Source organism: Eptesicus fuscus, chromosome 22 (genome assembly GCF_027574615.1).
Source record: "Eptesicus fuscus isolate TK198812 chromosome 22, DD_ASM_mEF_20220401, whole genome shotgun sequence".
Classification (NCBI taxonomy): Eukaryota; Metazoa; Chordata; class Mammalia; order Chiroptera; family Vespertilionidae; genus Eptesicus; species Eptesicus fuscus.
The window spans coordinates 44,323,121-44,349,684 of NC_072494.1; the positions used below are offsets into that span (position 1 = coordinate 44,323,121).

Below are 26,564 nucleotides of genomic sequence, written 5' to 3' on the forward strand. Positions count from 1 at the left end.
GTGTTCCTGTGTGCCCAGGAGCCTTGGTCCGGAGGCAGGCGGAGGAGACGAGCTGCAGAGCCTGTTCTCTCAGTACCTGCGGACCGTGACCGACTCTTGAGAGGTCCAGGCCCAGGCCAAGTAAGTCTCAGCAAGGCGGGGTTCAGGGCCCACAGGAGACTGAGCTCGGGGTGGAGATCGGGGAAATTGAGCTTCGAATTGGAGAGAACAGTTGCCTCATCCCTGCAGGCCCATGGGCCTTGTGGACAGATGGGCCGCAGCAGCTGGGTTGTGGATTTCTGTCTCCAGGTGTGGTCCTCCAGGGCTTGCCTCTCCTCCTAGAGCTGTACCGTGCCAGCATGGACCAGGCACTGAGCTGGGGACTGGGTCCCACCTCCCATACCACCAAGGCCCCTGCCAGTGCCTTGGTTCCTTACGCTGACCTCTAACCTCATACATCCAGGGTTTACTCGGAGAAGACACGTGAGCAGCTGACCCCCCAGTCAGGAAGGCTGGAAATGATGTGATGAGCTTCCTCAATTGCTTCGTGGTATTCCAATCACCGCCGGACGCCCAGCCACCCCAAGCTGGCCCCTAGGACACATCTGGCCAGCCTCCAGCCCCCTCCCTCCACACGGCTTGCTTCTATAGTAAATAGTGAAGGAGCTCATGTGAGCTTTGTGAGGACGGGAGGAGGAAGACAGACGTCCATGAGGAGGAGGCAGCTCGGGTGTGAAGGGTGGAGAAAGGGTCCAAGAGACAAATGTGGGAGACAGCAGAGTGGGCCCCGCAGAGTCTCCTCCAGGCCCGGAGCGGCTCTGAGAGATGAAGAGCCTTTGCATGGCCCTAGCTGGTGTGGCTCAGTGGATAGAGTGTTGGCCTTCGGACAGAAAGGTCCCAGGTTCGATTCCTGGTCAAGGGCACATGCCCAGATTGTGGGCTCGATCCCCAGTGTGGGGCGTGCAGGAGGCAGCTGATCCATGATTTTCTCTCATCATTGATGTTTCTATCTCTCTCTGCCTCTCCCTTCCTCTCTGAAATCAATAAAAATATGTTAAAAATAAAAAAGAACCTTTGCATGGATGCGGGGCTGAGAAAGGCATGAGACCCAGGCTGGATTCCTGGCCTTGGGCAGGTCACAGGAGACGAGGCCTCCCTCAGAAGCTCCTCCCCATCACCCTATGAAGAGAAGCTTCCAAAACATGAACCCACAGATGTCTCCAAGGCCCTCCCTTCCGAGCCGGGGAACACTGCTCGCTCCCACCCCCGGCCTACAGTAAAAGGTTCGGGTCACTCTCCCCAAACTGCTCTCACCCGGACCCCTATCTGGGGACACCTTTCCACACCCTCCCCATTCTTATCTGGTGCTGTCAGCTCTGGCCCAGCGGCCACTGGAGAGCCTGGAGCCAGCAGACACACCAGTTCAGGCCGGCCGGCTCCCGTGGGTGGACATGTGGGACCAGAGATGCTGGGAGCCATGGTGCCGGGATTAAATCAAAGCAGAACAGAGAGCGGACTGGGTGGCTGTGCAGGGCGGAGGCAAGTGGAGGCATTGCCAGGTGTTCCCACTTTACCTCTAAAACAGCTGCTTCCCTCCCTGACACACTTCTCATGTCTCATCTGAAATTGCCTTCAGATGAGGCTCCAATTTCTTCTGCATATTGATGACCCTCAGCCCTCATGGCCATCTTCCTCCCCTTCTTTCCCAGGGCGTGTGGGTTTCTCACGTGCTAAAGTGCACAGGGACGGACCTCAGTCTGTCTGTCCCTCAGTCTGTCCCTGGAGGACTACCTACTTTAACTTGACAGGTTAAACTACGAAGAGCCTGAATCCTCACAGGGTGAGTGAGCAGAGCAAATGGTACAAGGAGTTGGAAAAATGCATTGACAAGTGGGAGTCACTGTGGGAGTAAAGAGCTGCCAGCCTGGGCGGCCTGGGCACAGACCAGGGTCCCACCTGAGGACGGGCCGCAGCAGGTGGGATGCAGACTTCCGGCCTGGCCGGTGTGGCTGTTGGTTGGAGCATCATCCCGTACGCTAGAAGGTGGAGGGTTTGATTCCCAGGGCACATACCCAGGGCAACCAATCAATGTTTCTCTCTCTAAGAACCCCTGATCAGTGTTCTCAGTGGTTAGAGTGTCGGCCCACGCACTAAAGGGTCACCGGTTCAATTCCCAGTCAAGGGCATGCACCTGGGTTGCAGATTTGATCCCTGGGGTCAGGGCACATGCAGAAGGCAACCGATGTTTCTGTCTGTCTCTAAAACACAACGTACTTCCTGGAACCCCGCCTCCTGCTGGAAACAGGACAGGCGCGGAGGGGGGTTCCTTCACCGCCCACCCGGGCACTCCAGGAGACCCTCCCTCAGGACCCAACTTGCCCCCTGTCTTGCCCACATCCAATCCCACCCTGTCCCGCTAAGGTCCCTCTCGCCCCAGAACCCGCTGAGAACTCACTGTCCCCATGCAACCTTTCCTTAGGGCCGTGGTCGGCAAACTGCGGCTCGCGAGCCACATGCGGCTCTTTGGCCCCTTGAGTGTGGCTCTTCCACAAAATACCATGGCCTGGGCGAGTCTATTTTGAAGAAGTGGCGTTAGAAGAAGTTTAAGTTTAAAAAATTTGTCTCTCAAAAGAAATTTCAGTCGTCCTGTTGGCATTTGGCTCTGTTGACTAGTGAGTTTGCCGACCACCGCCTTGGGGCATCACATGAGCCTTCCTCACATCGTCCCTCCTGACGCTGGGCTTTTGGGCCAGGCTGTGCCTCGGACACGGTGAGCTGTCCCACAGCCTCTGGCGCCCAGTGACTGAATTGGTCCCTCTGAGGCCGGGCAGCCAGGCTTTCCCGCGCCCAGAAGTCACTTCTTCGGTTCGCAGGTCTGAATGTGCCCGGAGCCCCAACCTGCTGGGACCTGCTCCCGCTCCAAACCACAGGCCGGGCCGGGGGCTCGTTTGTCGCCTCACAGCAGCATTTGCCCTTCAATTGAGCAAAACAGCCCGGCGTCGGACCCTGAGCTCTGGGAGGTCTGCGTGGGACTCTTCCTCCCAACGGCAGCTTCAGTGCCAGCCGGAGCCCTGCAGAGGCTCCGTTACAGGGAAGGAAGCAAGGAGTGGAGCCCAGTCTGTGGCGGCTTTATTGGTGCTGCTCCCATCCCATTGCCCGGTGGGAACTGGGAGGAGGGAGGGGGCAGTGGGGAGCTGGGTGCAGGGAAGGAGGGGGCGGTCGGAGGAGACCAGCATAAGCACATTCATGAGCACAGGCCTTGGCAGGGAAGAGGAACCAGTGGGTCCATTCATGGGGGCATAGCGCTTTACATGGAGGTCTTGGCATTAATGGCGGGAGGCATATGTGGTGTCAGCCATGGGGCTGGGCAGGAACTGGGAGCAGGAGGACGTGACCCAGGGCATCCGTCCTGCAGTTACTCTGTCGGTTTCTGATGCTTCAGGGTCTCATAAGTCTCCTGGTTCCGGGGGCTCAGGCCCTGGAAGTGAAGGTCAGAGGACAGTCAGGAGCTTGCGTCCCTCCACGGCTCCCACTCACCCCCACAGATCCTGCCCTTCCAAAGGTCACTCAAAATCCACCCTCTCCTGCTGACTTCCTGGGATTGGGGTGGGCGGGGCCAACTCACTCACCGTGTAAATGCCATCTGACTTCTGTGGAGGCAAAGGAGCAACTTGTCAGAGACCCACACACCCTCCAGGGCCCCCAGAATCTTCTCCCACACCCAGGAGCCTATCAGCCGGGCTGGGTGGCTGGGTGGCAGGGTGGGCGAGGTGGGCAGGGTGGCTGGGTGGCAGGGTGGGCAGGGTGAGGTGGGAAGGTTGGGCTGGGTTGCAGGGGGGCAGGGTGAGGTGGGTGCTGGGTGAGGTGGGCAGGGTGGGGGGCAGGGGGCAAGGTGAGGTGGGAAGGGGGTCTCTGAAGCTTCTGCAGGTCGGCACCGAGATGCATGCCCTCCCAGGGCTGCAGACCCCAAGCCCATAGGCCAGAAGAGCCGAGTCTGCACAACGGTGGACACCTCGGCGTGGGGAGGGGCGTCCATACCTGATAGGCTACAGCTGCCTTTCGCACCTGGATCTGGAGTAGAGGAAGGTCATTAGTAAGAGCAATGTTAGTGGCCCATCCCCCTTCCCTCCCAACTTGGTGGGTTTCCCCTTAAAGCCAGGCTGCCACCCTGTCCCCGTCTTTTCGGCCCCACCCACCTGCCCAGCCTCACCTTGAGTCGACAGTAGAGCAGGGTTAGGATGATCCCGTACAGAAACAGGATTGCATCCAGGATGTAGCAGATCTGAGGCTCTCCCAGGGCCTCTGAGGGGAGAGAGGGTGCCCATGGGGCGAAGGCATCAGGGAAGGGAGGACTCTGGGAGGGAGGCCAGGCCTGAGGGTGCTCTCCAGGGAAGCCTGCTCTTTCCCTGGACTCCTCTCCTCAGCCTCGGAGCGAGGCTGGAACTCAGTGCACTAAGCCCTGAGGACTTCCCTCAGCCCCGGCCTTTCCTGCGAGCACTGGGGTTCCTCAGGCTCGGCTGAGCGCTTCATGGCCCTCAAGGGACTCATCTAAGTGCACTGGGCAAAACCCAAAACCTCAGCCTGGAGGGGAGGGCGAGGGGAAGGCAGTGACAAATGTCAGTGAAGAAACCACAGGAGCCTCTGCTCAGTCCTGTGACCTGTGGCTGAGAGCTGGACAGGAAGGATGTGAGCTGGGGAAGGGCGGGAAGGCCATTACTCTGTTATTGGTCATCGAGCCTCGGCCGCCCGGCGCTCTGCCCACCAGACACGGGGCATGTAACAGCAGGCGCCTGCTCCCCGGCCTCGGGGTGCCCACCGGCAGTCCTCCAGAGAGGCCCCGACGGAGATTCCGTCTCGGGGACGCGGTGTCTTGGGACTCTACCCTGTTCCTCACACCCTGGGCCACCGAGAGGAAGTTTGTGCAATTAAAGAAGTAAAATAGGGCCTGAGCTCCTATCTGCCCATCACCCTGGCCTCTGTCACGTGGCTCCCGGGCCTGTGACTTTTTTCTGTGACGATGGTCTCTCACACTCCATGCCGATAAATCCCAAAGCTGCCTGTTAGGGAACCGTCACCATCTTACTGAGACGAACCAAGGCTCAAGCGAAGCAGCTGCCTCAGGGCAGGGACCCCGGCCGCTCTCGGGCCCTTCCACCTTCACGGCTGGGCTGGGGCAACCTTCCTTCCATCTTTCAATTTCCCCCAATTCCCTCCAGTTTCACTAATCCTGTCCCCCCCAAACTGCAGACACAACCATCCATCTTGTAAACATTCACATAAGACAACCCTGAGAGCAAGAGGTGAGAGTTCATAAACTGCTGCCTTTCCCATTCCTGCCTCGGTTTCCCCGAGGATGCTCAGGTCTCTAGATGCTCACGCTGCCCACCCTCCGCGCAGTGGCTGATGGGAGGTGCATGTTAGCCATGGCACATCTGTGTGGCTAACCTGGCCTCACTCCCTCGCACAGGCCAGGCTCTGCTCCCCACAGGCACTTGACAGATATTACTTAACCAGCTAGAGGCCTGCTCCTCCTGGACAAGCCCAAAGGCACCCACGGGAAACGGCTGTTCCCAGACCAGCTTTTTGTCGCACACCCCTCCCTGCCAGCTGGAGCCCGGGGCCTATCAAGCCTGAGGTGGGGACAAGGAAGGAGGAAACTGACTTTCGTGCCGATGGAACCACACAGGCCCAGCCCGAGTCCCTGTGCCCAGCTGCCCACTGCTGTCCCCCGCCCCCAGGGCCCCTCCTCAGCCGCCCATATGCCCTTGACCCCCACCTGGGGTCTAGTTCACCGTCCCTCACCTGATGGTTCAGCCCAAAGGAGGACGAGCAGGAGCGCCGCGGGAATCATCTTGGGCGGCGGAGGGCGGCACGGGCGGAGGGCCGGCGCAGCTGTGCTGGTGGCAGCTCCCTGACCACAGAGTTCCCCCCTTCCTGCCCCGCCTCCCCAGCTCTGGCCCCTTCCCCTTCCTGCGCTAGAAACCAGGCGGCTCCCGGAAGGGCCAACTAAGGGAGCAGGCAGTGTGGGCCCTTCCGCCTCAGGCGTCCAGTGGCCGGGCTCGGCCTCCACAGGAGGGGGCTCCCTGCTGGGAAAGACCAAGCAGCCCCCGCCCACCAGCCCTGCTCAGACCGCCGTGAGCACTGCCGCCCGGCCCCCCAGGACCCGCGGGAGCCTTTCCCTCCCGCCGGGGACACCCGGCCCTGATTTGAGGGGTGCTGGTCTGTGTGGGCACCAAAGTCTGGGAGGGGGGCGCTGAGGGAAAAGAGGAAATGGGGAATGGAGAAGTGGAAAGGACAAGAGTCAGAGAAGGGGCGGAGAGGAACAGGAAAAACTGCTAAGACGGAATCTAACAGAGAAGTACAAGGTTAGCAAACACCCAAGTTTCCCATGAAAACGAAAGACAGTGCGATACTGAGACATACCAGAGGCTTTGGCCCAGGGGCCAGAGCGGCTAATTTATTACTTTCTTTTCTAGAGCACACACAGAACGCCTGGCAGCTGAGTGTGCGCACACAGCCCACTGCCAACGACAGGCTCCCACGGAAGTCGAGGCGGGAGATGAAGGGCTGTTGTCCTGCTCACCGGTCGACTTCGCCAAACACAATGTCCTGGGTGCCTAGGAGGCCGGGAGGAGAAAGTGCTGTCACCCCGGATCCAGAGCTCCCTGTGCCCGAGACTGAGGATCGGAGTCCACACCCTGAGTCTCTGCGGAACAGGAAGTGTCCAGATTCTGTCCCCCACAGAGGGGCCCAGCGCCTCTGCCTACACAACAGCCTCGTACCTATGATGGCCACGACGTCCGCCAGCATGTGTCCCTTCGACATCTTGTCCAAACCCGCCTGCAGGAGGGGAGAGCGACAGCGCTAGCGGGGCCACGGGGTAGAGGGGGGAAGTGCACAGGCATCTCAGCCAAGGGCAGCATGGCGGAGTTGGTCATCGGGACTGGTTCTTACCAGGTGGGCAAAGCCAGGGGCCTTGATCTTGCATCGATAAGGGCGGCTGCTGCCATCAGACACCAGGTACACCCCAAACTCTCCCTGCCCGAGGAGGAAGGAGACGGCTGCCATCAGCAGGAAGAGCTGCTCCTCGCCAGCTGACCCTCTTGTCACCCACACCCTCACCAACATGTCTCCAGCCGCCCACTCCTGCCCCTCCTCTCACCTTAGGAGCCTCAATGGCCGTGTATGTGGCCCCTGGAGGAACCTGGTAGCCCTCAGTGTACAACTTAAAGTGATGGATCAGGGACTCCATAGACGTCTGCAGGGAAAGGGGAGCATCAGTAACTCAGATCCACCGTCTCCTCGCCACCCCGGCACGGGAAACAGTCTCCCCTCAGAGAGACTAAGAAGTGAGCAGAGACACAGAGGAAGAGGAGGCCACAGGAGCTGGAGACTCTCCTCGAGTGAGTTCTCTGCAAACGGACTGAATCCCAGGGTCCTCTCGCTCGCCCTGCGGGACTCCCCTCCTCGCCCTGCAGCTACCTTCATCTCAGCTCGCTTGGGCGGAGACACTTTGGCGTCATCAACCTTGATCTCCCCAGGAGGCATCTTGTTCAGACACTGAGAGATGATTCGAAGGGACTGGCGCATCTCCTCCACCCGGCACAGGTACCTGAGGGAGACAGAGAGCCTGGAGCACAGGCTCCGGCCTGCAAAGCGCTGGGATTCCCTCCTTCCTCCTTCCGAGCACCTGGGCGTGGCCTGGCCACCACAGCAAGCCTGCAGTCTTCGATTCTGGCACTGGGCCTGTCCCCAAGTCCTCTCCTACTGCCCTCAGACCCTGTCCAGTAACATTTCCCTCTTTGATCACCACCTTAAACACTTTCTGGAGTACCGAGTGGGTGAGAGTCAGACAGACTCAAAAAGCAACAGGAAATCTCATTCAGGGTCAGTACACAGGAACGAGATTCAAAGCTGAGGATCTGGTGGGAAGAACCTGGGTCAGGAGTCTAAGTCTCAACTCCAGCGGACTAATCCTGGGCTCTTCTCTGACCTCCATGCCTCCACTTCCTCAGCCATCAAATGCAGCCACACTAGTTCTAAGGCGGAAGGACACCGTCAGGGTAAAACAGGTGTCTCGTGACAGTGCTGTGGAAAGCACTCACGCACGCAGGACAGGAAGTGGCTAAGGGGGAAGTTAAGGGACACCAGCTGGACCGTGAGCTAAGGAGGACCTGGGCCTCACCTGTCGTAGCAGTCCCCTCGGGAGCCAATGGGCACATCGAAGTCCACCTGGTCATAGACGTCATAGGGCTGGGTCTTCCGCAGGTCCCACTGGATGCCCGAGCCCCGCAGCATCACCCCACTGCAGAGACGACAGCAACAAGGCTGCTCTCCGCACTCCAAGAAAGACACCTCCCTCCCTTAATCTTCCCCCCGCCACGCCCCCTGCTCTGGGCGGGACACAAGTTCAGAGTGTAGCCAGGGAGGTCCAGGAAGCCATGTTCTCAGTCCAGAACTCCCACCCCCAGGGGAGAAGCCTAGTCCTTCACCTAAAGCCGTAGTTCAGTGCATCTTCGGCAGTTACAACCCCAATGTCAACGGTCCGATTTCGCCAGATCCTATTGTTGGTGAGCATCTGTTGGCCAGGAAAACACCGTTCAAATGTCTAACACCTCTGTGTCTTTTAGCACTGGGGACCAAAACCCCACAATCCTGCTTGAGGAGAAAAGAGGAATTTCCCCCCACTGACTCCTCTCTCACCTCCTCCACCTCATCAATCCGAAGAGAGAAGTTTTTAGAAAACTGATAAATGTCATCCATAAGCCCAAGGGGTAGGTCCTAGAGGCCAGACAGAGAGTGACAGTGAGCACAGCAGAGCCTCTGGCCAGGGCCACACGGTGGCTTTTCCATAAGCCAGCGCTGCCCTCCAGTGGTTGCAAAGGACTCAAGCACGGACAGAAGCTGGGGGCCGCTCACCTGGTGCACCCCTCCTGGGCGGACGTAAGCAGCATGCATCCGAGCCCCCGACACTCGCTCGTAGAACTCAAACATCTGGATGGGACACAGGGAATTGGGGACAAAATCCTGGACCCCTAAGTCTGACCACATGGTGGTGCACTCCCCTGCCCCTCACAACAGAATCCCTAAAGAATATAACTGGTCCCTAAAAAAGAATATAACCCAGGTTAAGTAAACCTCCCCTAAGTGTTCCCCCTGCGTCCTCTCTCGTTACACCTTCATACCTTCTCCACTTCCTCATCTCCTTCCCCATTCCTATTCTTCCCTCCTTCTCCTACCTTCTCCCTTTCTTCAAACATCCAGAAGAAAGGGGTCATGGCCCCAATGTCCAAGGCATGTGTGGTCACAGCCATAATGTGGTTCAACAGCCGTGTGATTTCCCCAAACAGCACTGCACAAAGGGGAGGACAAGAAAGGGGCCCAAGACCCAGGCTGAAGCAGGCCTGGGCAGAGCCGGGGTCTGCACACGAAGCGGGGCCCCGGGGGGCTGGGCATACCTCGGATCCACTGTGCCCGCGGGGGAGGCTGGATGTTCAGCAGTTTCTCCACAGCCAGCGAGTAAGCCTGCTCGTTGCACATCATGGACACATAGTCCAGCCGGTCAAAGTACGGAAGGGCCTGGAAAGAGGGAGGAACCAGGTCCCCCTCAGGGCCAGGAGCCCTCAAGGATACCTAATCCCCACAGTGTGCTGGGCAGTCTCCTCAGTGAAAACACTCTGACCAGGAGCCATTTCCAGCTCCCACACACGACTGAGCACAGGTCTGACGCAGGATGACCGGGCCCAGCACCCCACTGCCAACCATCCTCTAGACCAGGGGTCCTCAAACTTTTTAAACGGGGGCCAGTTCACTGTCCCTCAGACCGTTGGAGGGCCGGACTATAGTTTAAAAAAAACTGAACGAATTCCTATGCACGCTGCACATATCTTATTTTGAAGTAAAAAAACAAAACGGCGAAAACACCCGCATGTGGCCCGCGGGCCGTAGTTTGAGGACGCCTGCTCTAGGTCATCAGTCTTAGGAGTCCCCATTCCCGGAGTTCAGACAGAAGGAAGGTGGGAAGTTTCTGGCAGGAAGGACTCCTTCCCAGAACATCAGGCTCTAAGTCCCAGCCGTTAGTTTCCAGGAAGGGGCGGAGCTGAGACAAGCCAAGTCCTTGTACTGATGTCACTGTGACGTGGGGCAGTGCTTGTACAGACAAGTCCTTGTACAAGCCAGTCCTTGTACAGATGTCACTGTGACGTGGGGCAGTGCTCAGGGTTAACGCCACAGACGCTGGGACCAGAAGCCACCACTGCCTGAAATCTCCAGGGGCAAGTGCAATCTGGCTGGCTGGCTCTTCTTCCGAACCCATCATCCTCTCATCAAGACCTTTCTTTGTGACAGTGAAAAAAACTTCAGGTTCCTACCCCAGATCCAGTTCCTTTAACTCTGACCCTCACCACCTGGGTCACAAAGTTCTCTTAAAAATGTCAAACTCTGTCACTGACTCCCTCCTGGTCACTCTGACTCACTGAGTATTTCGAAAGCAAGCAGACAGCTGGAAGATACAATCTTCAGCTGTTAATCCTGGGAGCTGATGTCTCTCTCCTCTGTCCCTGCCCCCAGGGAGCCTGGCTTTGACATCTGAGTGCGATAGAAGAGCAGGGAAACTGAGGCACTACAGGAAGGACACGGGGCAGCCCAAAGTCAGCCCGAGAAAAGCTGTGAGTGCAGCTCTAGCTACAAAGCATTCCTACTGGGCAAACCAAGTCCAGGTGGCTCAAGTCCTGCATCCCCTGCCACAACCCTTCCTCCTCCCAACCAACACTGTCCTCACAACCTCCACACGCTCCTCCCTCACAAGCCTCCACCCCGCAGTTTTGGGGCCAGCCAGCTGGCAATGGCCCAGGCCCCGTGCACAGGCCTGTGTGCCCACACCTGCAAGTAGGTCTTGTGTTCAATGAGCTTCTCGGTGCCGCGGTGCAGCAGCCCGATGTGAGGGTCACACTTCCGCACCATCTCCCCACTCAGCTCCATCACTAGGCGTAGCACACCATGGGCTGCTGGGTGCTGGGGCCCAAAGTTCAGGGTCAGGTTTGACACCATTGTGTCCTTTGGAGGGTCCACATCTGAGAAGGGGAAAGAGTTCAGAGCCAAAGGGCATCTCCCGACAGCCCAAGAGGCAGCAGGGTTACCCTTTCCCTGGTCCACACTGTGGTTCCCTAATCTCCAGGAGGACCACTGGCTGGGAAAGCTTTTTGAGGAGAGGGATGACAAACCCACTCTCCCCACATCACCCAGAATACCCTTGTAATAATAATAATAATAATAAATAATAATAATAATAATGGCTAACACCTATATGGCCCTTATTGTGTGCCCTGCACTACTCTAACCATTTTACTTATGTTAGTTAATTCTCATATGAGTACTAGGTACTTTTTTTTTTTTTTTAATACATTTTATTGATTTTTTACAGAGAGGGAGAGGAATAGAGAGCTAGAAACATCGATTAGCTGCCTCCAGCACACCTCCCATTGGGGACATGCCCACAACCAAGGCACATGCCCCCAACCAGAATCGAACCCGGGACCCCACAGTCCGCAGGCCGATGCTCTATCCACTGAGCCAAACCGGCCAGGGCCCAGGTACTTTTGTTATCCCCATTTTACTGGCAAAACTGAGGCCAGAAAGGATAAATGCCTTCCCAGAGTCTGGACTGGACTCAGCCTGTTCAGCTCCAAGGTCCACACTCTTTCTTTTTCTTTGTTTATTTCAAGGTCCACACTCTTAACCACTAGGATGCACTGCTCTCCAAATGCTTCTGATGGCCCACCAGGAAATGGGAGAGAAAAACATCAATGATGAGAGAGAATCATGGATCGGCTGCCTCCTGCATGCCCCCTGTGGGGGATCGAGCCCACAACGCAGACATGTGCCCTGACCAGGAATCAACCTGGCAACTTTCGGTGCACAGGACAACACCCAACCAACCGAGCCACACCAGCCAGGACTGACCCTCAAGAATGTTACAATTGAGCCCTAGCTGGTGTGGCTCAATGAATAGAGTGTCAGCCTGTGGACTGAAGCGTCCTGAGTTTGATTCCGGTCAAAGGCACAGGCCTGGGTTGTGGGCTCAATCCCCAGTTGGGGGTGTGCAGGAGGCAGCTGATCAATGGTTCTCTCTCATCATTGACATTTCTATCTCTCTCTTCCTCTCCGAAGTCAATTTTTAAAAGTATTAAAAAAAAAAAAAAAGAGAATGTTACAATTTAATTTGGGAAGTAAGTACCTGTGAGAAACTAGTAACACAGGCCACACTGACAAGTTACCAATTAAGTGGCTCAGCCATTAAGTATTTAAAGGGAGGGAAAAGCACTGTGAAGACCTGAGCTGGCTCTTAAGTTCAAATGATTCGGAGGCAGAGAGAACAGACCTCCAGGGTGTGAATCCACAGGGTCAAATCCTGGCGTAAAGTGTTTCTGGGACTCTTACCTGCCCCGCGGCAGATCAGTATTGGCAGGCAGTGCTGCTATTTTTTTAAAATATATTTTTATTGATTTCAGAGAGGAGGAGGGAGAGATGGAAACATCAATGATGAGAGAGAATCTTTGATTGGCTGCCTCCTGCAAGCCCCCCACTGGGGAGCGAGCCCACAACCCGGGCATGTGGCCTTGACTGGAATCGACCTGGAGCCCTAGCTGGTTTGGCTCAGGGGATAGAGCATCAGCTTGTGGACTGAAGGGTCCCAGATTCAATTCTGGTCAAGGGCACATGCCTGGGTTGTGGGCTCGATCCCAGTAGGGGGCGTGCAGGAGGCAGCTGATGAATGATTCTCTCTCATCATTGATGTTTGTCTCTCTTTTTCCCTTCCTCTGTGAAATCAATACAATATATTTAAAAAAAAAAGAAAGAAAAAGAAAAGTAACTAGGCTCTTTCCCTGCCGCCGCGGAGTTGCGCAGAGGCGGAGGCTTGGATGCGTTCAAGATTCGGCTCTACCCATAACCCACCGCCGTGGCCGAGGAAGGCATTGCTGCTGGAGGCGTAATGGACGTTAATCCTGCTTTGCAAGACCTGCTGAAGACCGCCCTCATCCACGATGGCCTCGCGCAAGGAATTCGCGAAGCTGCCAAAGCCTCAGACCAGCGCCAAGCCCACCTTTGTGTACCTGCATCCACCTGTGATGAGCTACGTACGTCAAGTTGGTGGAGGCTCTTTGTGCTGAACACCAAATCCACCTAATCAAGGTCGACGACAACAAGAAACGGGGGGAATGGGTGGGCCTCTGGAAAATGGACAGAGAGGGAAACCCCGTAAAGCGGGGGCTGCAGCTGCGTGGTGGTTAAGGACTATGGCAGAGTCTCAGGCAAAGGATGTCATTGAGGAGTAAGTACTGCAAACGCTGGGAATGAACAAATAAACTTGGCTTTTGTTTATTAAAAAAAAAAAAAAAGAAAAGTAACTAGAAGTGCCTTTAAAGGTTTTTGAGCATGAGAATGATTGACATGGTAAATGGATCTTTGGGGACAATGAAGGCAATGACACTGGATTAGGATAGCAGATAGCAGGTCAGGGAGGAGCCCAGTGAAGAGACTCCTCAAACAGCCAGGGTCTGACACATCTGGACACAAAGGGGAGAGGTGCCCGGATGCACATGAGGAAAGAGCTGGAGGGCTTGGTGACTGACTGGGCACAGACGGAAGGCAAGGGAAAACTGAGCCACGGTGACTGACAAGTGTCAATTCTGAGAGATTAGGAGAAAGGCAGTGCCACTGATCCGAATCCAAAAGTCAAAGTGGAAAGACTGGTTTTGACCGAGAAAAAAAGTGTTTGTATTCAGGAAGGTTTCCTTTGTGACCAGCCAGGGAGATGGAAACATGCTGTTTACTGAACCTCTGGGAAAAGTTGAAGCTAAAGATATAAATTTGGTAGAGTCCAGACACATGGCTCAGCGGTTGAGTGTTGACTCATGAACCAGGAGGTCCCGGTTCAATTCCTGGTAAGGACACTTGCCCAGGTTGCGGGTTCGATCCCCAGTGTAGGGCATGAAGGAGGCAGCCGATCAATGATTGTCTCTTATCATTGATGTTTCTATCTCTTTCTCCCTCTCCCTTCTTCTCTGAAATCAATTTTATATATATATATATATATATATATACACATACATATATTTTAAATATATTTTATTGATTTTTTACAGAGTGGAAGGGAGAGGGATAGAGAGTTAGAAACATAATGAGAGAGAAACATCGATCAGCTGCCTCCTGCCCACCCCCCACTGGGGATGTGCCCGCAACCAAGGTACATGCCCTTGACCGGAATCGAACCTGGGAACCTTCAGTCCGCAGGCCGACGCTCTATCCACTGAGCCAAACCAGTTAGGGCTACATATATATATTTTAATGTCATCTTTACAAAAATCCTTGGTAGGGACCTACTATTTCTCTTCTCCTGGGATGTTCTTCTGTTCCTTCTCTACTTGACAAACACCTACCCTGATCACTGCTACTGTCTGTTGGATTGCATGGAGAAAGAGGCCAAAGGTGAGGGCTCCGCCTCCCAAAACAGCGCTCAGCAGTACAAGTCGGGCGGGCAGGGCCCTGGCACTCACCATTCCAAGGTGGAGGCTTCCAGTGGGCTGTTTCCTTGGTGGGGTACATGACCGCTCCCCCAAACTGCTCTGCCCACTCCACATCTGGCTGCCACTGCCGGGCACCTCTACGGAGTTCAAGGCACAGGCTGAACAGTGCTTGGTTCCTGTTCCCATCCACCCTCGGGGGGGGGGGGGGGGGGGGAACCCCGGGAAGGAGGCCTGGATCCTTCAGTGCCAAGTGCCTGACACGGGCTGCTGCAGCTTTGGCAGAATCAGCTGGACCCCGGCGTCCTACCCCCTAACAGCTGTGCCAGAACTTCATCCCCGCCCTGCGCACGAGGCTGGGATCCCAGCTGCTCCCGTCCGCGTCCTTCAAGGTCACCTGGGGAGACGGAGGGCGCCCGCTGCCTCCTTGGCTCGGCTCCGGTGTGAGCAGAGCGAGGCACCGGCCAGCCCGGGGTCGCCGTTTGTGCTCCTCCTTCACTCTTTTCCCACGTGTCACCGCCGGCACCCCACCCGTGACGGGGTTCAGGAGAGGCAGCAGAGACCAGGGGAAGGGGGCACTAGCTCAACGCTGAGGGGCAGGGTCTCCCTCCACCTCATTTCACCGCTGGCCCAACGAGCTCGAGACTTCTTTCCTCGGCCAGGGCGGGCGCCGCGGCCCCTGGGGTCCGAGACAGCGGGCCTGGGCGGGGGTCACGGGTCCAGGTCACCCTTTCCTCGGGGCCCCCGGGGCCGTGGAGCTCCCAGCCACGGGGACAGCGCGTCGGGGGGATGCGCGGGTCTCACCTGCTGGGCTGCCCCTGCAGCCGGCCCCCAGCGCCGGGCCGCAGCAGCCGGGCCGCGGCGCCCCCGAGGCCGCGCACAGCCCTCAGCGCCGCCATGTCGCCGCTGCAGACGGCGGAGGAGGCCGGGCGGAAGTCCCGCCTGCGCACCCCCGGAAGTCCCTCCTGCGCACCTCGGGAGGGCCGCGCGCCCTTCGGCCCAACGCGACCGCCATCTTGGAAGCTGGCGGGGTCGCCCACCCGAACTTGACGACATCCGGGTCTGCGCCTCAGCCTCGCGGAGGCTTCAATGGGGACCGAGGGGGCTGTCCCCTCCGCTCCTGTCGGCCTTTCTGGGGGGAGCGCTGGGGCCTCGCGTCTCCCGCCTGGGGCGGTCCCACCCGGAAGCCAGCCCGCGCCCGAGGTCGCTGTGGCTCAGGGAGAGGTGGCCCGCGGCGGGGAGCCCCGCGGGGATGGAGGGGCAGACCCAGCGGGCGCCGAGGGACGCCTCCCACCCGCCCCACCTGCGTCACGGCCGCCCCCTCGGGTCTTGCGGACACGAGGCTCCGTCCTGGCGGAGCCACAGGAACGCGGCCCCGGCGCGACCCCTGAGCGGGGCGGGCCCGCCGGCCCGCGTACGGGGCCCCCGGAGCCGAGCGCAGGCTCCCCCGGGCCCCCGGGCCCGGCCACAGCCACGGAGCAGGGCGGGGAGCGGGAACTCAGCCGCGGAGAACGGGGGCCGGCGCCCCGCCAGGGAGGGCGCTCCTGGGAGCCGAGCGCGGGTGGGGGCAGCTCCCCGGCCGCAGGCACCGGCGGCAGCCTGGGTGGGCCGACAGCCCCCCGCCTCCCCCGGGGGGGCCGCGAGTGCTGAGGGCATCGCTGTGCCCGCTCCGTCCCGGGAGGAGCGCGGACGGCGCGGCGCGGCCCCGAGGACACGGCACCGTTTGTGCCTCTCCCTGCCGCCACCCCGCGCCGCTGCGGACTGAGGCCCTTTGTCTCCCCGCGCAGTCACCCCTTTGTCCTCGGCCCAGCGGGGGGGCGCGCCCGCCCCGGCCTCTCCCAGCCCCTCCGCTTAGGGTCAGGGCCTGGGGTGGGCCCGGGCAGGTGCCCGCCACCTGAACCGGAAGGGCGGGCGGGAGGTGTGGGGGACAGGAGGTGACGAGGCCGAGGGGATGGACGAGTGGGGGGGCCTTCTCTGGGAAGGGAAGGGACGGGGCTGCACCCTGCTTCCTGGGGAAATCCTGGGGAAACGGCCGCAGCCGGGGGTGAGCCCTGCCCCCTGCCTGGGCCCCTGCCGAGACCTGCCCGCGGCCCCCCCCTCAGGCCCGGGCTCCTGTGGGTGACCCTGGAGCTCGGCTGCCTCCACTCGCCCAGTCCCCCAGGAACAAGAGATGAAAGATGGCGGCATGTGGCCAGGCCCGGGGTTGCAGGCTCAAACCCCAGTGGGGGGCGTGCAGGAGGCAGCTGATCCCATAGATCAGTGGTCGGCAAACTCATCAGTCAGCAGAGCCAGATATCAACAGTACAACGATTGACATTTCTTTTGAGAGCCGAAAACCGACTTCTGCGCATGGGCCACGAAGTTTCAATCGCACTGTACGTGCGCGCCCGCTCGTGGTATTTTGTGGAAGAGCCACACTCAAGGGGCCAAAGAGCCGCAGTTTGCCGACCACTGCCATAGTTGATTCTCATCATTGATGTTTCTATCTCTCTCCCTCTTCCTTTGTCTCTGAAATCAATAAAACGTATTCTTTTAAACTTTAAAAAATAAAAGCCCTAGCCCTGACCGGTTTGGCTCAGTGGATAGAGCGTCGGCCTGCGGACTGAAGGGTCCCGGGTTCGATTCCGGTCAAGGGCATGTACCTTGGTTGTGGGCACATCCCCAGTAGGGGGTGTGCAGGAGGCAGCTGATCGATGTTTCTCTCTCATCGATGTTTCTCTCTCCCTCTCCCTTCCTCTCTGTAGAAAATCAATTAAAACATATTTTAAAAATAAAATAAAAGCCCTAGCCGGTTTGGCTCAATGGACTGAAGGGTCCTGGTTTGATTCTGTGTGGGAGGCAACAATGGATGTCTCTCTCACATTGATGTTTCTGTCTCTCCCCCCTCCCTCCCATTCTCTCTAAAAAAATCAATGGAACCCTAGCCGGTTTGGCTCAGTGGATAGAGCGTTGGCCTGCAAACTGAAAGGTCCCAAGTTCGACTCCGACCAAGGGGCACATGCCCGGGTTGTGGGCTTGACCCATGATTCTCATCATGGATGTTTCTCTCTCCCTCTTCCGTCCTCTCTGAAATCAATAAAAATATATTTAAAATAAAATAAAAACCAATGGAAAAAATATCCTCTGTGAGGATGAACAAATAAATAAAATACAAGATGACTGGATGTCCCAGGACCCATTGGGGAGCCGGGCGAGGGTTCCCGCAGATGGGCCGGCACCACTGCCTGGGTGGCTGCCTGGGGGCGGGGAGAGTTGAGGGCAGTTGGGAGTGGGTAGGAGTGAGGCCACAAGCCTGGGGGAAGCCACTGGGAGCCAGGCCAGGGAATGGGGAGTCAGGAAGTGGGGAGGGGGGCCTGAGGGGGATGGAGGCGGAATGCTGTCCCAGCCTTGGAGGGTGGGACATGGTACCTCCGGAAGGGAGAGCCTGGAGGAGAGAAGGGACCTCAGAAGAGAGGAGGTGCCACCCTGGGTCCTCCTATAAAAGGAAAAGTGGTGCCCTCCCCCTCCAGGTGCCCATTCTAAGCAGACTCACCCTACCTTTGGGCAGTCAGTTCCCTGACGCTGGGTGCTGCGGCCCCATCTCCCTGCCTTCTGTACTCCAGCCGCTTGGGCCTGTCCGGACAATGTCAGGCCACCTCCTCTCTGCTCACCTCTGAATGCTTCCTTCCCTGCTCTTTCTGGGAAGGTCACTCAGGCTGCTCAGCCCTGGAAACCGGCTCTGGGGGCAGAGGGCAGCTGGGGGGCCCTGGGAAAAGGGAGCCAGAGCCCTCCTGGGACCTGGGCCCTCGCTGTGCGTCAGCCAGGCCTCCCCCTGACTTCCAGCCTCTGGGGGCCTGTCCACCAAAGAGGAAGAGACGGCTGAGAGCTGGCTGTGGGTTTGGGGAAAGACATGTCATCAGCTGGCCCAGGGCCTGTGACCCATCCCCCCTCCGGCTGCTCGGGATCCCCCTCCCCTGGGCAAGTCCCACTTTTCTTTAAAGGAAAACAAAAACTAGGGTTTTTGGGAAAGAATGAGACACCATCTGAGTCCCACCATCAGAGCTGCTGGCTGAATGGCTTACAGCTCAGCCAATCACAGAGACCGGGGACACTTAAAAGAGCTGGCGGGGAGCGTCTGCTAGGAGCCTCAGGGAGACCCACAGGACAGACTGGGAGACAGACAGACGGAGGCACCGGGAAGCAGGGTCTGGGGCAGCCAGAGGCCGGGAGAGGCAGGACGCGGGAGAGGAGGGTCTGCAGGAGCTGGCCACGAGGCACCTTTCCCGAGCCAAGGGCCACATTTCTCCATCTCGCCGGAAGGCCCCCAGCCCCCTGAGCCGCTGCCTCTGACCTGGCGCTGGTCCAAGCCCAGGCTGCCCGGGAGCTCTCCTCGGGCCGGGGCGTGAAGGGCGCGGGCCCGGCGGCAGTCCTCCCGGCTTCAGCACCGCCATGTCCCCGACGGACCCGCACTCCAGGAGGGGCTGGGCAGGCTGCTGGCTGTGGGGAGCTCCATCCTGTCGGCTCCCCACCCTGCTCCTGCTGCTGCAGGCCTCCCTCCTGCCCTCAGCCAGGCCGGCGAGCCCCCTCCCCCGGGAGGAGGAGATCGTGTTTCCAGAGAAGCTCAACGGCAGCGCCCTGCCTGGCTCGGGCACCCCTGCCAGGCTGTGGTACCGCCTGCCCGCCTTCGGGGAGATGCTGCTGTTAGAGCTGGAGCAAGACCCGGGCGTGCGGGTGGAGGGGCTGACGGTGCAGTACCTGGGCCCGGCGCCCGAGCTGCTGGGTGGGGCGGAGCCGGGCACGTACCTCACCGGCACCATCAACGGAGATCCCGAGTCGGTGGCATCTCTGCACTGGGACGAGGGAGCTCTGTTAGGGGTGCTGCAGTATCGGGGGACCGAACTCCACATCCAGCCCCTGGAGGGAGGGGTCCCTAATTCTGCTGGGGGGCCTGAGGCTCATGTCCTACGCCGGAAGAGCCCTGCCAGCAGCCAGGGCCCCATGTGCAGCGTCAAGGCGCCTCCCAGGAACCCCAAGCCCAGCCCCCGAAGAGCCAAGGTAGGCTCCCCGAGAGCGCCCTGCAGCCCCTCCCGCCTTACCTGCCCCCTGACCCGTGTCCCTCGCCCCGCCCACGTCCACTTCTGTCATTCTGCCGCTTCCCTCTCTTCCCTTCCCATGAGCCCTCTCGGCAGGTGCGGGCTGCTCCCTGCCTCACCCCCCTCCCAGCAGGGTCCCAAGAGGTGAGTGGGAGGCTCCGTGCTGGGAGTGGTCCTCCCCTTCCCCCCACCCCTCCCGGCCTGGCAGCCTGCTGCTCAGGCCCAGGTGAAGCCTCTCCTCAGGCTCTTGGCCTTGACTCTTTCCTGTGCCCCAAATCCACCCCCACCACACACACACACACACACACACACACACGCACACACACACACACGCTAAAGGAGTGAGAGTTGAGGCCCAAGGGACTGGCTTCTGGCTTCTGATACTGCCTTCCAAATTGTCCTGCAAACTGCAAACTCGGGCAGGAGTGGACGGAGGAGAGGCACTCCCACCGCGTCCCGGCCAGGCCCCTTCCCACCCTGGCCTGACTGCAAGGCTGCAGGCTCCCTCCTTCCCCCTCCCACTCCAGGCTCCCCTTCCTCCCGCCTCCTTCTCTCTCCAGCTTTAATCCAGACCAGACGCTCCCTCCACACCCGCCACGCTGAGATCTGGCCCCAGCCCTGGCTGCTGACTGAATTGTTCCTCTAACCACTCAGGGCGGACACGTTGCAGCCCAGCACTGAGGCCCGGCCACAGTCAGGCCTGGGGGCCCCAACGCCCCTCCCAGGAGCAGTCCCAGCTGCTTTTCACCACTGGGAACCCGCACCCCTCCTCTCCATCTCCTAACCAACAGCTGATTTCTCAGAGTTAGCACAAAAGCTCTGGGGTTTGGGCTGGAGGAGGGACCCAGCAATCCAGGAAGCTGGTGGGGTGGGGTGTGGGACCCAGCCTGCGCTGCCCACTTCCAGACCAGGCAGCGCTGAGGGAAAGTGGGCCGGCCTGTGGCGGGCGGCTGTTCAGGCCCTCCTCCCCTCTCTCTCCAGCGCTTTGCTTCCCTGAGCAGATATGTGGAGACCCTGGTGGTGGCGGACGACACGATGGCAGCGTTTCACGGCGCAGGGCTGAAGCGCTACCTGCTCACGGTCATGGCCGCTGCGGCCAAGGCCTTCAAGCACCCAAGCATCCGCAACCCCGTCAGCCTGGTGGTGACGCGGCTGGTGGTGCTGGGGCCGGGCCGGGAAGGGCCCCCGGTGGGGCCCAGTGCCGCCCAGACCCTGCACCACTTCTGTGCTTGGCAGCGAGGGCTCAACACCCCAGAGGACTCGGACCCGGATCACTTTGACACGGCCATTCTGTTTACCCGTCAGGTAGGCCCGTCAGCACCATGTGAACGGCACCTGCCCGAGCCCCTTCGTCCGGGTGGCAGCTCAGGGGACCCCGGTGTCGAGTCCTCATGCATCTTCTGCGGCCCCTCCCCAGGACCTGTGTGGGGCCTCCACCTGTGACACCCTGGGCATGGCCGACGTGGGCACCGTGTGTGACTCGGCTCGGAGCTGTGCCATCGTGGAGGATGACGGGCTCCAGTCGGCCTTCACTGCTGCTCACGAACTGGGTACTGGGTGCGGGGGGGGGGGGGGGGGGGAGGCTGTGGGGTCTGGGATGGTGAGAGAGGCGGCAGGGGGCAGGGGTGCGGCGCGGGGACAATGAGCTCACCAGGGTGCAGATGGGGTCAAGGTGTTTCTTCCTCCCTCCGGGCCTAGGTCCAGGGCCTCCTCCTCCTCTCTCTGAGTGTAGACACACACACATGTAGGTTTTCTATTAATTGAGCTAGCGCGTGGAAGCCACTGTAACTGTGTGTGTGTGAGTGTATGTGTATTCATGTGAGTGTGTGCATGCATTGTGTGAGTGAGCGTATGTATGTGTATGCAATTCATGTGTGCATATTGTGTGAGTATGCATGTATGTGTGCACGCACATGTATGTGAGTGTGTGCATGTGTTGTCCGTCTGTGTATGTGCATACATGTGAGAGTGTGTGTATGTGTGTGAGAGAGTGAGTGCATGCATGTGTGTGAGAGTATGTAATGTATGCATGTGTGGGGGGGGAGTGTATGTGGAAACCCACTATTACTGTGTGTCTATGTGAACATGTGTATGGGTGCGGCATAAGACGGTATGTGTGCGGGGTAGCACAGTATCGGAGGAGGCATTGTTCAGCAGCGCGGGGGATGGAGGGGTGGGACAGGGTTGGGAACGTTGGCTACAGGGAAGGTAGGTAGAAGGACCCTGAGCATATTTTGGGGGGAAGGGGAAGCAGAGCTCTGGGGGGGCTACATACTGAGGAGCCCTCAGAGCATCAGAGGGGGGTGGAGCCAGGCAGGACCATCCACGGCTGCAGCCAACTTTGTGAGGCTGCCCGGGAGGGAACCCCTGGCTCCAGCAGGGCCTCCGCTCTCACAGGCCACGTCTTCAACATGCTCCACGACAACTCCAAGCCGTGCGTGGGCCTGAACGGGCCTGGGAGCACCTCCCGCCACGTCATGGCTCCTGTGATGGCTCACGTGGATCCTGAGGAGCCCTGGTCCCCCTGCAGCGCCCGCTTCATCACGGACTTCCTAGACAATGGCTACGGTAGGCAGACCGCCCGCTGTCCCTGGCCGTGCTCTCTGCCTCCTCCCCGTGGGCTGAGTGGGCGCCCCCTGCAGCGTGGGATGGGACGAGAAATGCTACCAGGGGAGGCACATTGTCGACAGAATGAGACTGCCTGGCACGGGCTGCAGGGAAGGCAGTGCCTGGTCACTGAGCTGTGCTCGCCCAGCAGGTGACGCCCGGGCAGGGCTGTGGGCGGCTGCAGACTCAGCGGCTCTGCGGCTGCTCGGGGAGGCAGGCGGAGTGGCTGCCGGTGTCTGGTGTCTGTTCTTTAGATGTGGGGTGTGTGCTGAGAGTCATGTTGCCTCTGTGCTGACCTGTGAGACAGGCCTGGTGATGGCAACTGCTCGTAGGTGTTGGCAGGGATGGAATGAGGTGGTTGGACCAGCAGTGAGCCGGTGCTCCTCACGCCGTAAGCAGCCGGCTCCGCACAGCTCCGTGCAGGCCTGGGGCGTGGGGCCCAGAGCCTGGGCCCAGGAGCCCAAGCCCTCGGTGGCGATCTCGAGGGCCTGAGCCCGCGGTCCTGCCCTCCCAGGGCACTGTCTCTTAGACAAGCCGGCGGCTCCCCTGCACCTGCCTGTGACGTTCCCTGGCAAAGACTATGACGCTGACCGCCAGTGCCAGCTGACCTTCGGGCCTGACTCACACCACTGCCCACAGCTGCCGCCGCCCTGTGCTGCCCTCTGGTGCTCTGGCCATCTCAATGGTCACGCCATGTGCCAGACCAAGCATTCGCCCTGGGCCGACGGCACCCCGTGTGGGCCCGCACTGGCCTGTATGGGCGGCCGCTGCCTCCACATGGACCAACTCCAGGACTTCAAGGTGCGGCAGCAGGCAGGGGGCAGAGGCCTGGGCAGGGGGCAGAGGCCTGGGCAGGGGGCAGAGGCCTGGGCAGGGGGCAGAGGCGTGGGCAGGGGGCAGAGGCCTGGGCAGGGGGCAGAGGCGTGGGCAGGGGGCAGAGGCCTGGGAAGGGGGCAGAGGCCTGGGCAGGGGGCAGAGGCCTGGGCAGGGGGCAGAGGCCTGGGAAGGGGGCAGAGGCGTGGGCAGGGGGCAGAGGCCTGGGAAGGGGGCAGAGGCGTGGGCAGGGGGCAGAGGCCTGGGAAGGGGGCAGAGGCGTGGGCAGGGGGCAGAGGCCTGGGCAGGGGGCAGAGGCGTGGGCAGGGGGCAGAGGCCTGGGCAGGGGGCAGAGGCGTGGGCAGGGGGCAGAGGCCTGGGCAGGGGGCAGAGGCGTGGGCAGGGGGCAGAGGCCTGGGCAGGGGTGGCCTGGTGCCCAGGAGGGAGCATGGTTACCACCCTTCCTTTCGGTGCGGCTGCAGGTCCCACAGGCCGGCGGCTGGGGTCCCTGGGGGTCCTGGGGCAGCTGCTCTCGGAGCTGCGGGGGCGGCGTCCAGTTCTCCTCCCGGGACTGCTCGCAGCCCGTCCCCCGGAACGGCGGCGAGTACTGTGAGGGCCGCCGCACCCGCTTCCGCTCCTGCAGCACGCAGGCCTGCCCGGAGGGCTCAGGTGAGGGCCGGCGGGACCAGGTGGGGGCACTTCGGGAACCAAGAAAGTGCCGATGTCCCTGCAGGGAGGGCAGTTTTTACCCTTCAGGACCTGCCCCCCCCCCCGCCCCAGGGCAGAGAGGTGCCAGCTGGGGGATCTGAGGGGCCAGGTGCAGGGCTGGTGGGGGTGAGGGGCCAGGCCCTGACTGTGGCTGTCGCCCTTACAGCACTGACCTTCCGTGAAGAGCAGTGTGCTGCCTACAACCACCGCCCTGACCTCTTCAAGAGCTTCCCCGGGCCCATGGACTGGGTCCCTCGCTACGTGGGTGTGGCTGCCCGTGACCAGTGCAAACTCACCTGCCAGGCCCGGGCCCTGGGCTACTACTACGTGCTGGAGCCGCGGGTGAGCCGGGACGCCGGCCTGTCTGTGCCCATACTCCGACTGGCCCTCTGCCTTCTGCAGGCGCAGGCCCCTGCTGGCTGTCCCACGGCCAGGCCAGCAGCCAGTTCCCTGGGGCCTATCTGTTCATGGTATTTGGAAAACAAACCCCAGCTCCGGACAACGGGCCCATAGGGCAGTGCAGCCTGCCCCCCCCCCCCCGCCCCCTCCCCCGGCTCCGAGTAGGAAGAGGGAGTGTGTGGCCTTTGGGGCAGGGCTCTGACCCTTCCCTATGGGCCCCTCCGCCCAATCCCAGCAGTGCTCCGTCAGCTCTTGGGCGGCCAGGCCTGCAGGAGACAGCGGCGCCTGCACTCGCTCTGTGCTAGGCCCGGGCTGGAGGCTGAGGGGGAGGAAGACGCCCCGGAGTGCTCTCTGCCCGGCGTCCGGAGCATTCCTACAGTTGGCTGCCCTCTGGCGGCTGTCTGGGACGGTGCCCTCAAGGTTTAGGGCTTGGGGTTGGGACCTCGTCATGCATTTCCCATCACCGTTCTCTTCGGCTGCCGGCACGCAGCCTTTGGCCAGGTTCCTAACGCGGAGCCTCAGTGTCCAGCTCAGAGCCCTCCAGGAGACGCGTTTGTAAGCACTTAGCGCCGAGCCTGGTTCGGAGAGGCTCTGAGGCGGTCCTTCTGGGCCCCTCCCCACTCCGTCCACAGCCCCGCCCTCACGGGTGTGGGTCTCTCTTGGTTACCAGCCCCCTGGACGGGGGAGGGGCCCTTGGCATTCCTCCTTTTCTCCTCAGGTGGCAGACGGGACCCCCTGCTCCCCAGACAGCACCTCGGTCTGTGTTCAAGGCCGCTGCATCCATGCCGGCTGTGACCGCGTCATTGGCTCCAAAAAGAAATTTGACAAATGCATGGTGTGCGGCGGCAACGGCTCCGGCTGCAGCAAGCAGTCCGGCTCCTCCAGAAAGTTCAGGTTCATCCACCATTTATCTCCTCCTTCCACCTCCTGGCACTCTGGGCCTGGGGGTGAGGTGAGCTCAGCACTCTCCTCTGAGAGTCTAGTGAAGAGGACGGATGAGCAAGCAGGTTGCAGTGTCCGCCTGTTCAGCAGGCTCCCGGGGCGGCCTCCCTCCTGGAGGGACAGTGGGAACTGAGCAGGCACCAAGGAGTCAGACTTCAAAGGGCACCTCAGTGCAGGGGCAGCCGGTGGGAAGTCCAGAGGTCAGAGGGTGGAGGCACGTTCACAGGAACTGAGATCCAGGCTGGACACCTCACATATGTCTAGGAAGACAGCCCTCTGCGCACACACACACACACACACACACACACACACTCTCATGTACACCCACACTCAACACATGCACACAAACACACTAATACAGATACACGCATGTACACTCACACATCACACTTGCATGCACGCACACATATACATGCACATGCACATAGATGCAAGTGTCAACACATGTGCTCTCACACAGGCATACATGCCAGGCACACAGAGATGCACACACACAAGGCTCAGAAGGCTGAGGGTTTGGAAGACGCTGAGTCACCTTTGCTCCTTCCGCACAGGTACGGCTACAACAGCGTGGTCACCATGCCGGCGGGGGCCACCCACATCCTGGTGCGGCAGCAGGAGGCCCCAGGTGTGCAGAGCCTCTACCTGGCCCTCAGACTCCCCAACGGCTCCTATGCCCTCAACGGTGAATACACACTGACGCCCTCCCCCACCGACGTGGTGCTGGCAGGGGCCGCCAGCCTGCGCTACAGCGGGGCCACAGCAGCCACCGAGACGCTGGCCGGCCACGGGCCCCTGGCCCAGCCCTTAACGCTGCAGGTCCTGATGGCCGGTGACCCCCAGAATGCCCGCGTCCGGTACAGTTTCTTCGTGCCCCTGCCGGCCCCTCCGCGGCAGCCGGCTCCCCGGGACTGGCTGCACCGAAAGGCGCAGATCCTGGAGGTGCTGCGGCGCCGCCCCTGGACCGGCAAGAAATAGCCTCACCTCCCGGCGCCCTGGCGCCGCCGGACTGAGCTGGGAGAAGGGGCTTCGAAGGAGCCTCGTGCTGGACACAGTGAGGAGGGTGTGCCCCCAACAAGGATGCGCAGGCGGCCCTGCCTGCTCCTGCCCTGGAGGCAGCCACCGGAGCACCGGCTGGGAGACCTTCCCGTCTAAACTGCCCCCTGCCTGCTCCTGCCCTGGAGGCAGCCGCCGGAGCACCGGCTGGGAGACCTTCCCGTCTAAACTGCCCCCTGCCTGCCGGTCACAGGAGGGGAGGCAGGGCCCTGTTGTATTTATTTAGTATTTATTCACGTTTATCTAGCACCAAGGAAGGGGCTCTGTGGAAACTGCCCCTCTGCCCCTCATGGCCTCACTCTGGCCAGGAAATCCGGGGTGGGGTGATGAGCCCAGTGGCGTGTGTGTGTGTGTGTGTGTGTGAAGATATGCGTGTGTCTGCATGAGGTGCAGCCTGCCCTGCCCTCCTCTCCTGAGAGCTATTTTCTGGGAAAGGACGCCGCGGGGCAGGCAGGGCCTCGGGGAG

The 26,564-nt window shown here is 60.2% G+C and overlaps 3 protein-coding genes and 1 pseudogene across 4 annotated transcripts; 2 read left to right on the plus strand and 2 right to left on the minus strand.

Moving 5' to 3' along the window:
* Positions 1-3,086: 3,086 nt before the first annotated feature.
* Positions 3,087-6,280, minus strand: FCER1G (Fc epsilon receptor Ig). Its single transcript, XM_008153152.3, has 5 exons — positions 5,782-6,280; positions 4,190-4,281; positions 4,018-4,050; positions 3,609-3,629; positions 3,087-3,457 (listed from the first exon to the last, which is right to left on the minus strand). Exons 1-5 carry the CDS (start codon positions 5,828-5,830, stop codon positions 3,395-3,397), a joined length of 258 nt encoding a protein of 85 aa, XP_008151374.1. The 5' UTR covers positions 5,831-6,280; the 3' UTR covers positions 3,087-3,394.
* A 112-nt stretch (positions 6,281-6,392) lies between these two features.
* Positions 6,393-15,439, minus strand: NDUFS2 (NADH:ubiquinone oxidoreductase core subunit S2). 2 transcript variants are annotated; one of them, XM_008153074.3, is made up of 14 exons: positions 15,306-15,439; positions 14,535-14,641; positions 10,861-11,051; positions 9,438-9,558; positions 9,219-9,331; positions 8,899-8,973; positions 8,683-8,760; positions 8,472-8,557; positions 8,165-8,284; positions 7,462-7,591; positions 7,142-7,237; positions 6,934-7,017; positions 6,762-6,819; positions 6,393-6,596 (listed from the first exon to the last, which is right to left on the minus strand). In XM_008153074.3, the coding sequence occupies exons 1-14, from the start codon at positions 15,398-15,400 to the stop codon at positions 6,559-6,561; spliced, it is 1,392 nt and encodes a 463-aa protein (XP_008151296.2). In that variant the 5' UTR covers positions 15,401-15,439; the 3' UTR covers positions 6,393-6,558. The 2 variants fall into 2 exon arrangements, with proteins under 2 accessions (XP_008151296.2, XP_054567443.1); XM_054711468.1 differs by lacking the exon at positions 8,683-8,760 and having other exon boundaries at positions 15,306-15,438.
* On the plus strand, positions 12,929-13,313 carry LOC103296478 (40S ribosomal protein S12-like; annotated as a pseudogene).
* A 3,490-nt stretch (positions 15,440-18,929) lies between the features above and the next one.
* Positions 18,930-26,020, plus strand: ADAMTS4 (ADAM metallopeptidase with thrombospondin type 1 motif 4). The gene is made up of 9 exons (XM_008153151.3): positions 18,930-19,535; positions 20,555-20,878; positions 20,991-21,123; positions 21,971-22,141; positions 22,695-22,981; positions 23,476-23,662; positions 23,868-24,043; positions 24,819-24,994; positions 25,597-26,020. Exons 1-9 carry the CDS (start codon positions 18,930-18,932, stop codon positions 26,018-26,020), a joined length of 2,484 nt encoding a protein of 827 aa, XP_008151373.2.
* The last annotated feature ends 544 nt before the right edge of the window (positions 26,021-26,564 follow it).

Coding starts and splice junctions, on each gene's coding strand:
- FCER1G (XM_008153152.3), bottom strand. CDS start 5,830: ATGATTCCCGCGGCGCTCCTGCTCGTCCTCCTTTGGGCTGAACCATCA. Junction 4,051..4,189: donor TGCTCTACTGTCGACTCAAG/GTGAGGCTGGGC, acceptor CCTCTACTCCAG/ATCCAGGTGCGAAAGGCAGC. Junction 3,458..3,608: donor AGTCAGATGGCATTTACACG/GTGAGTGAGTTG, acceptor CTTCACTTCCAG/GGCCTGAGCCCCCGGAACCA.
- NDUFS2 (XM_008153074.3), bottom strand. CDS start 15,400: ATGGCGGCGCTGAGGGCTGTGCGCGGCCTCGGGGGCGCCGCGGCCCGG. Junction 8,558..8,682: donor GGATTGATGAGGTGGAGGAG/GTGAGAGAGGAG, acceptor CCTGGCCAACAG/ATGCTCACCAACAATAGGAT. Junction 6,820..6,933: donor CCCCTGGCTTTGCCCACCTG/GTAAGAACCAGT, acceptor CCCCTCCTGCAG/GCGGGTTTGGACAAGATGTC.
- ADAMTS4 (XM_008153151.3), top strand. CDS start 18,930: ATGTCCCCGACGGACCCGCACTCCAGGAGGGGCTGGGCAGGCTGCTGG. Junction 22,142..22,694: donor CTTCCTAGACAATGGCTACG/GTAGGCAGACCG, acceptor CTGCCCTCCCAG/GGCACTGTCTCTTAGACAAG. Junction 24,044..24,818: donor ACTACGTGCTGGAGCCGCGG/GTGAGCCGGGAC, acceptor TTTTCTCCTCAG/GTGGCAGACGGGACCCCCTG.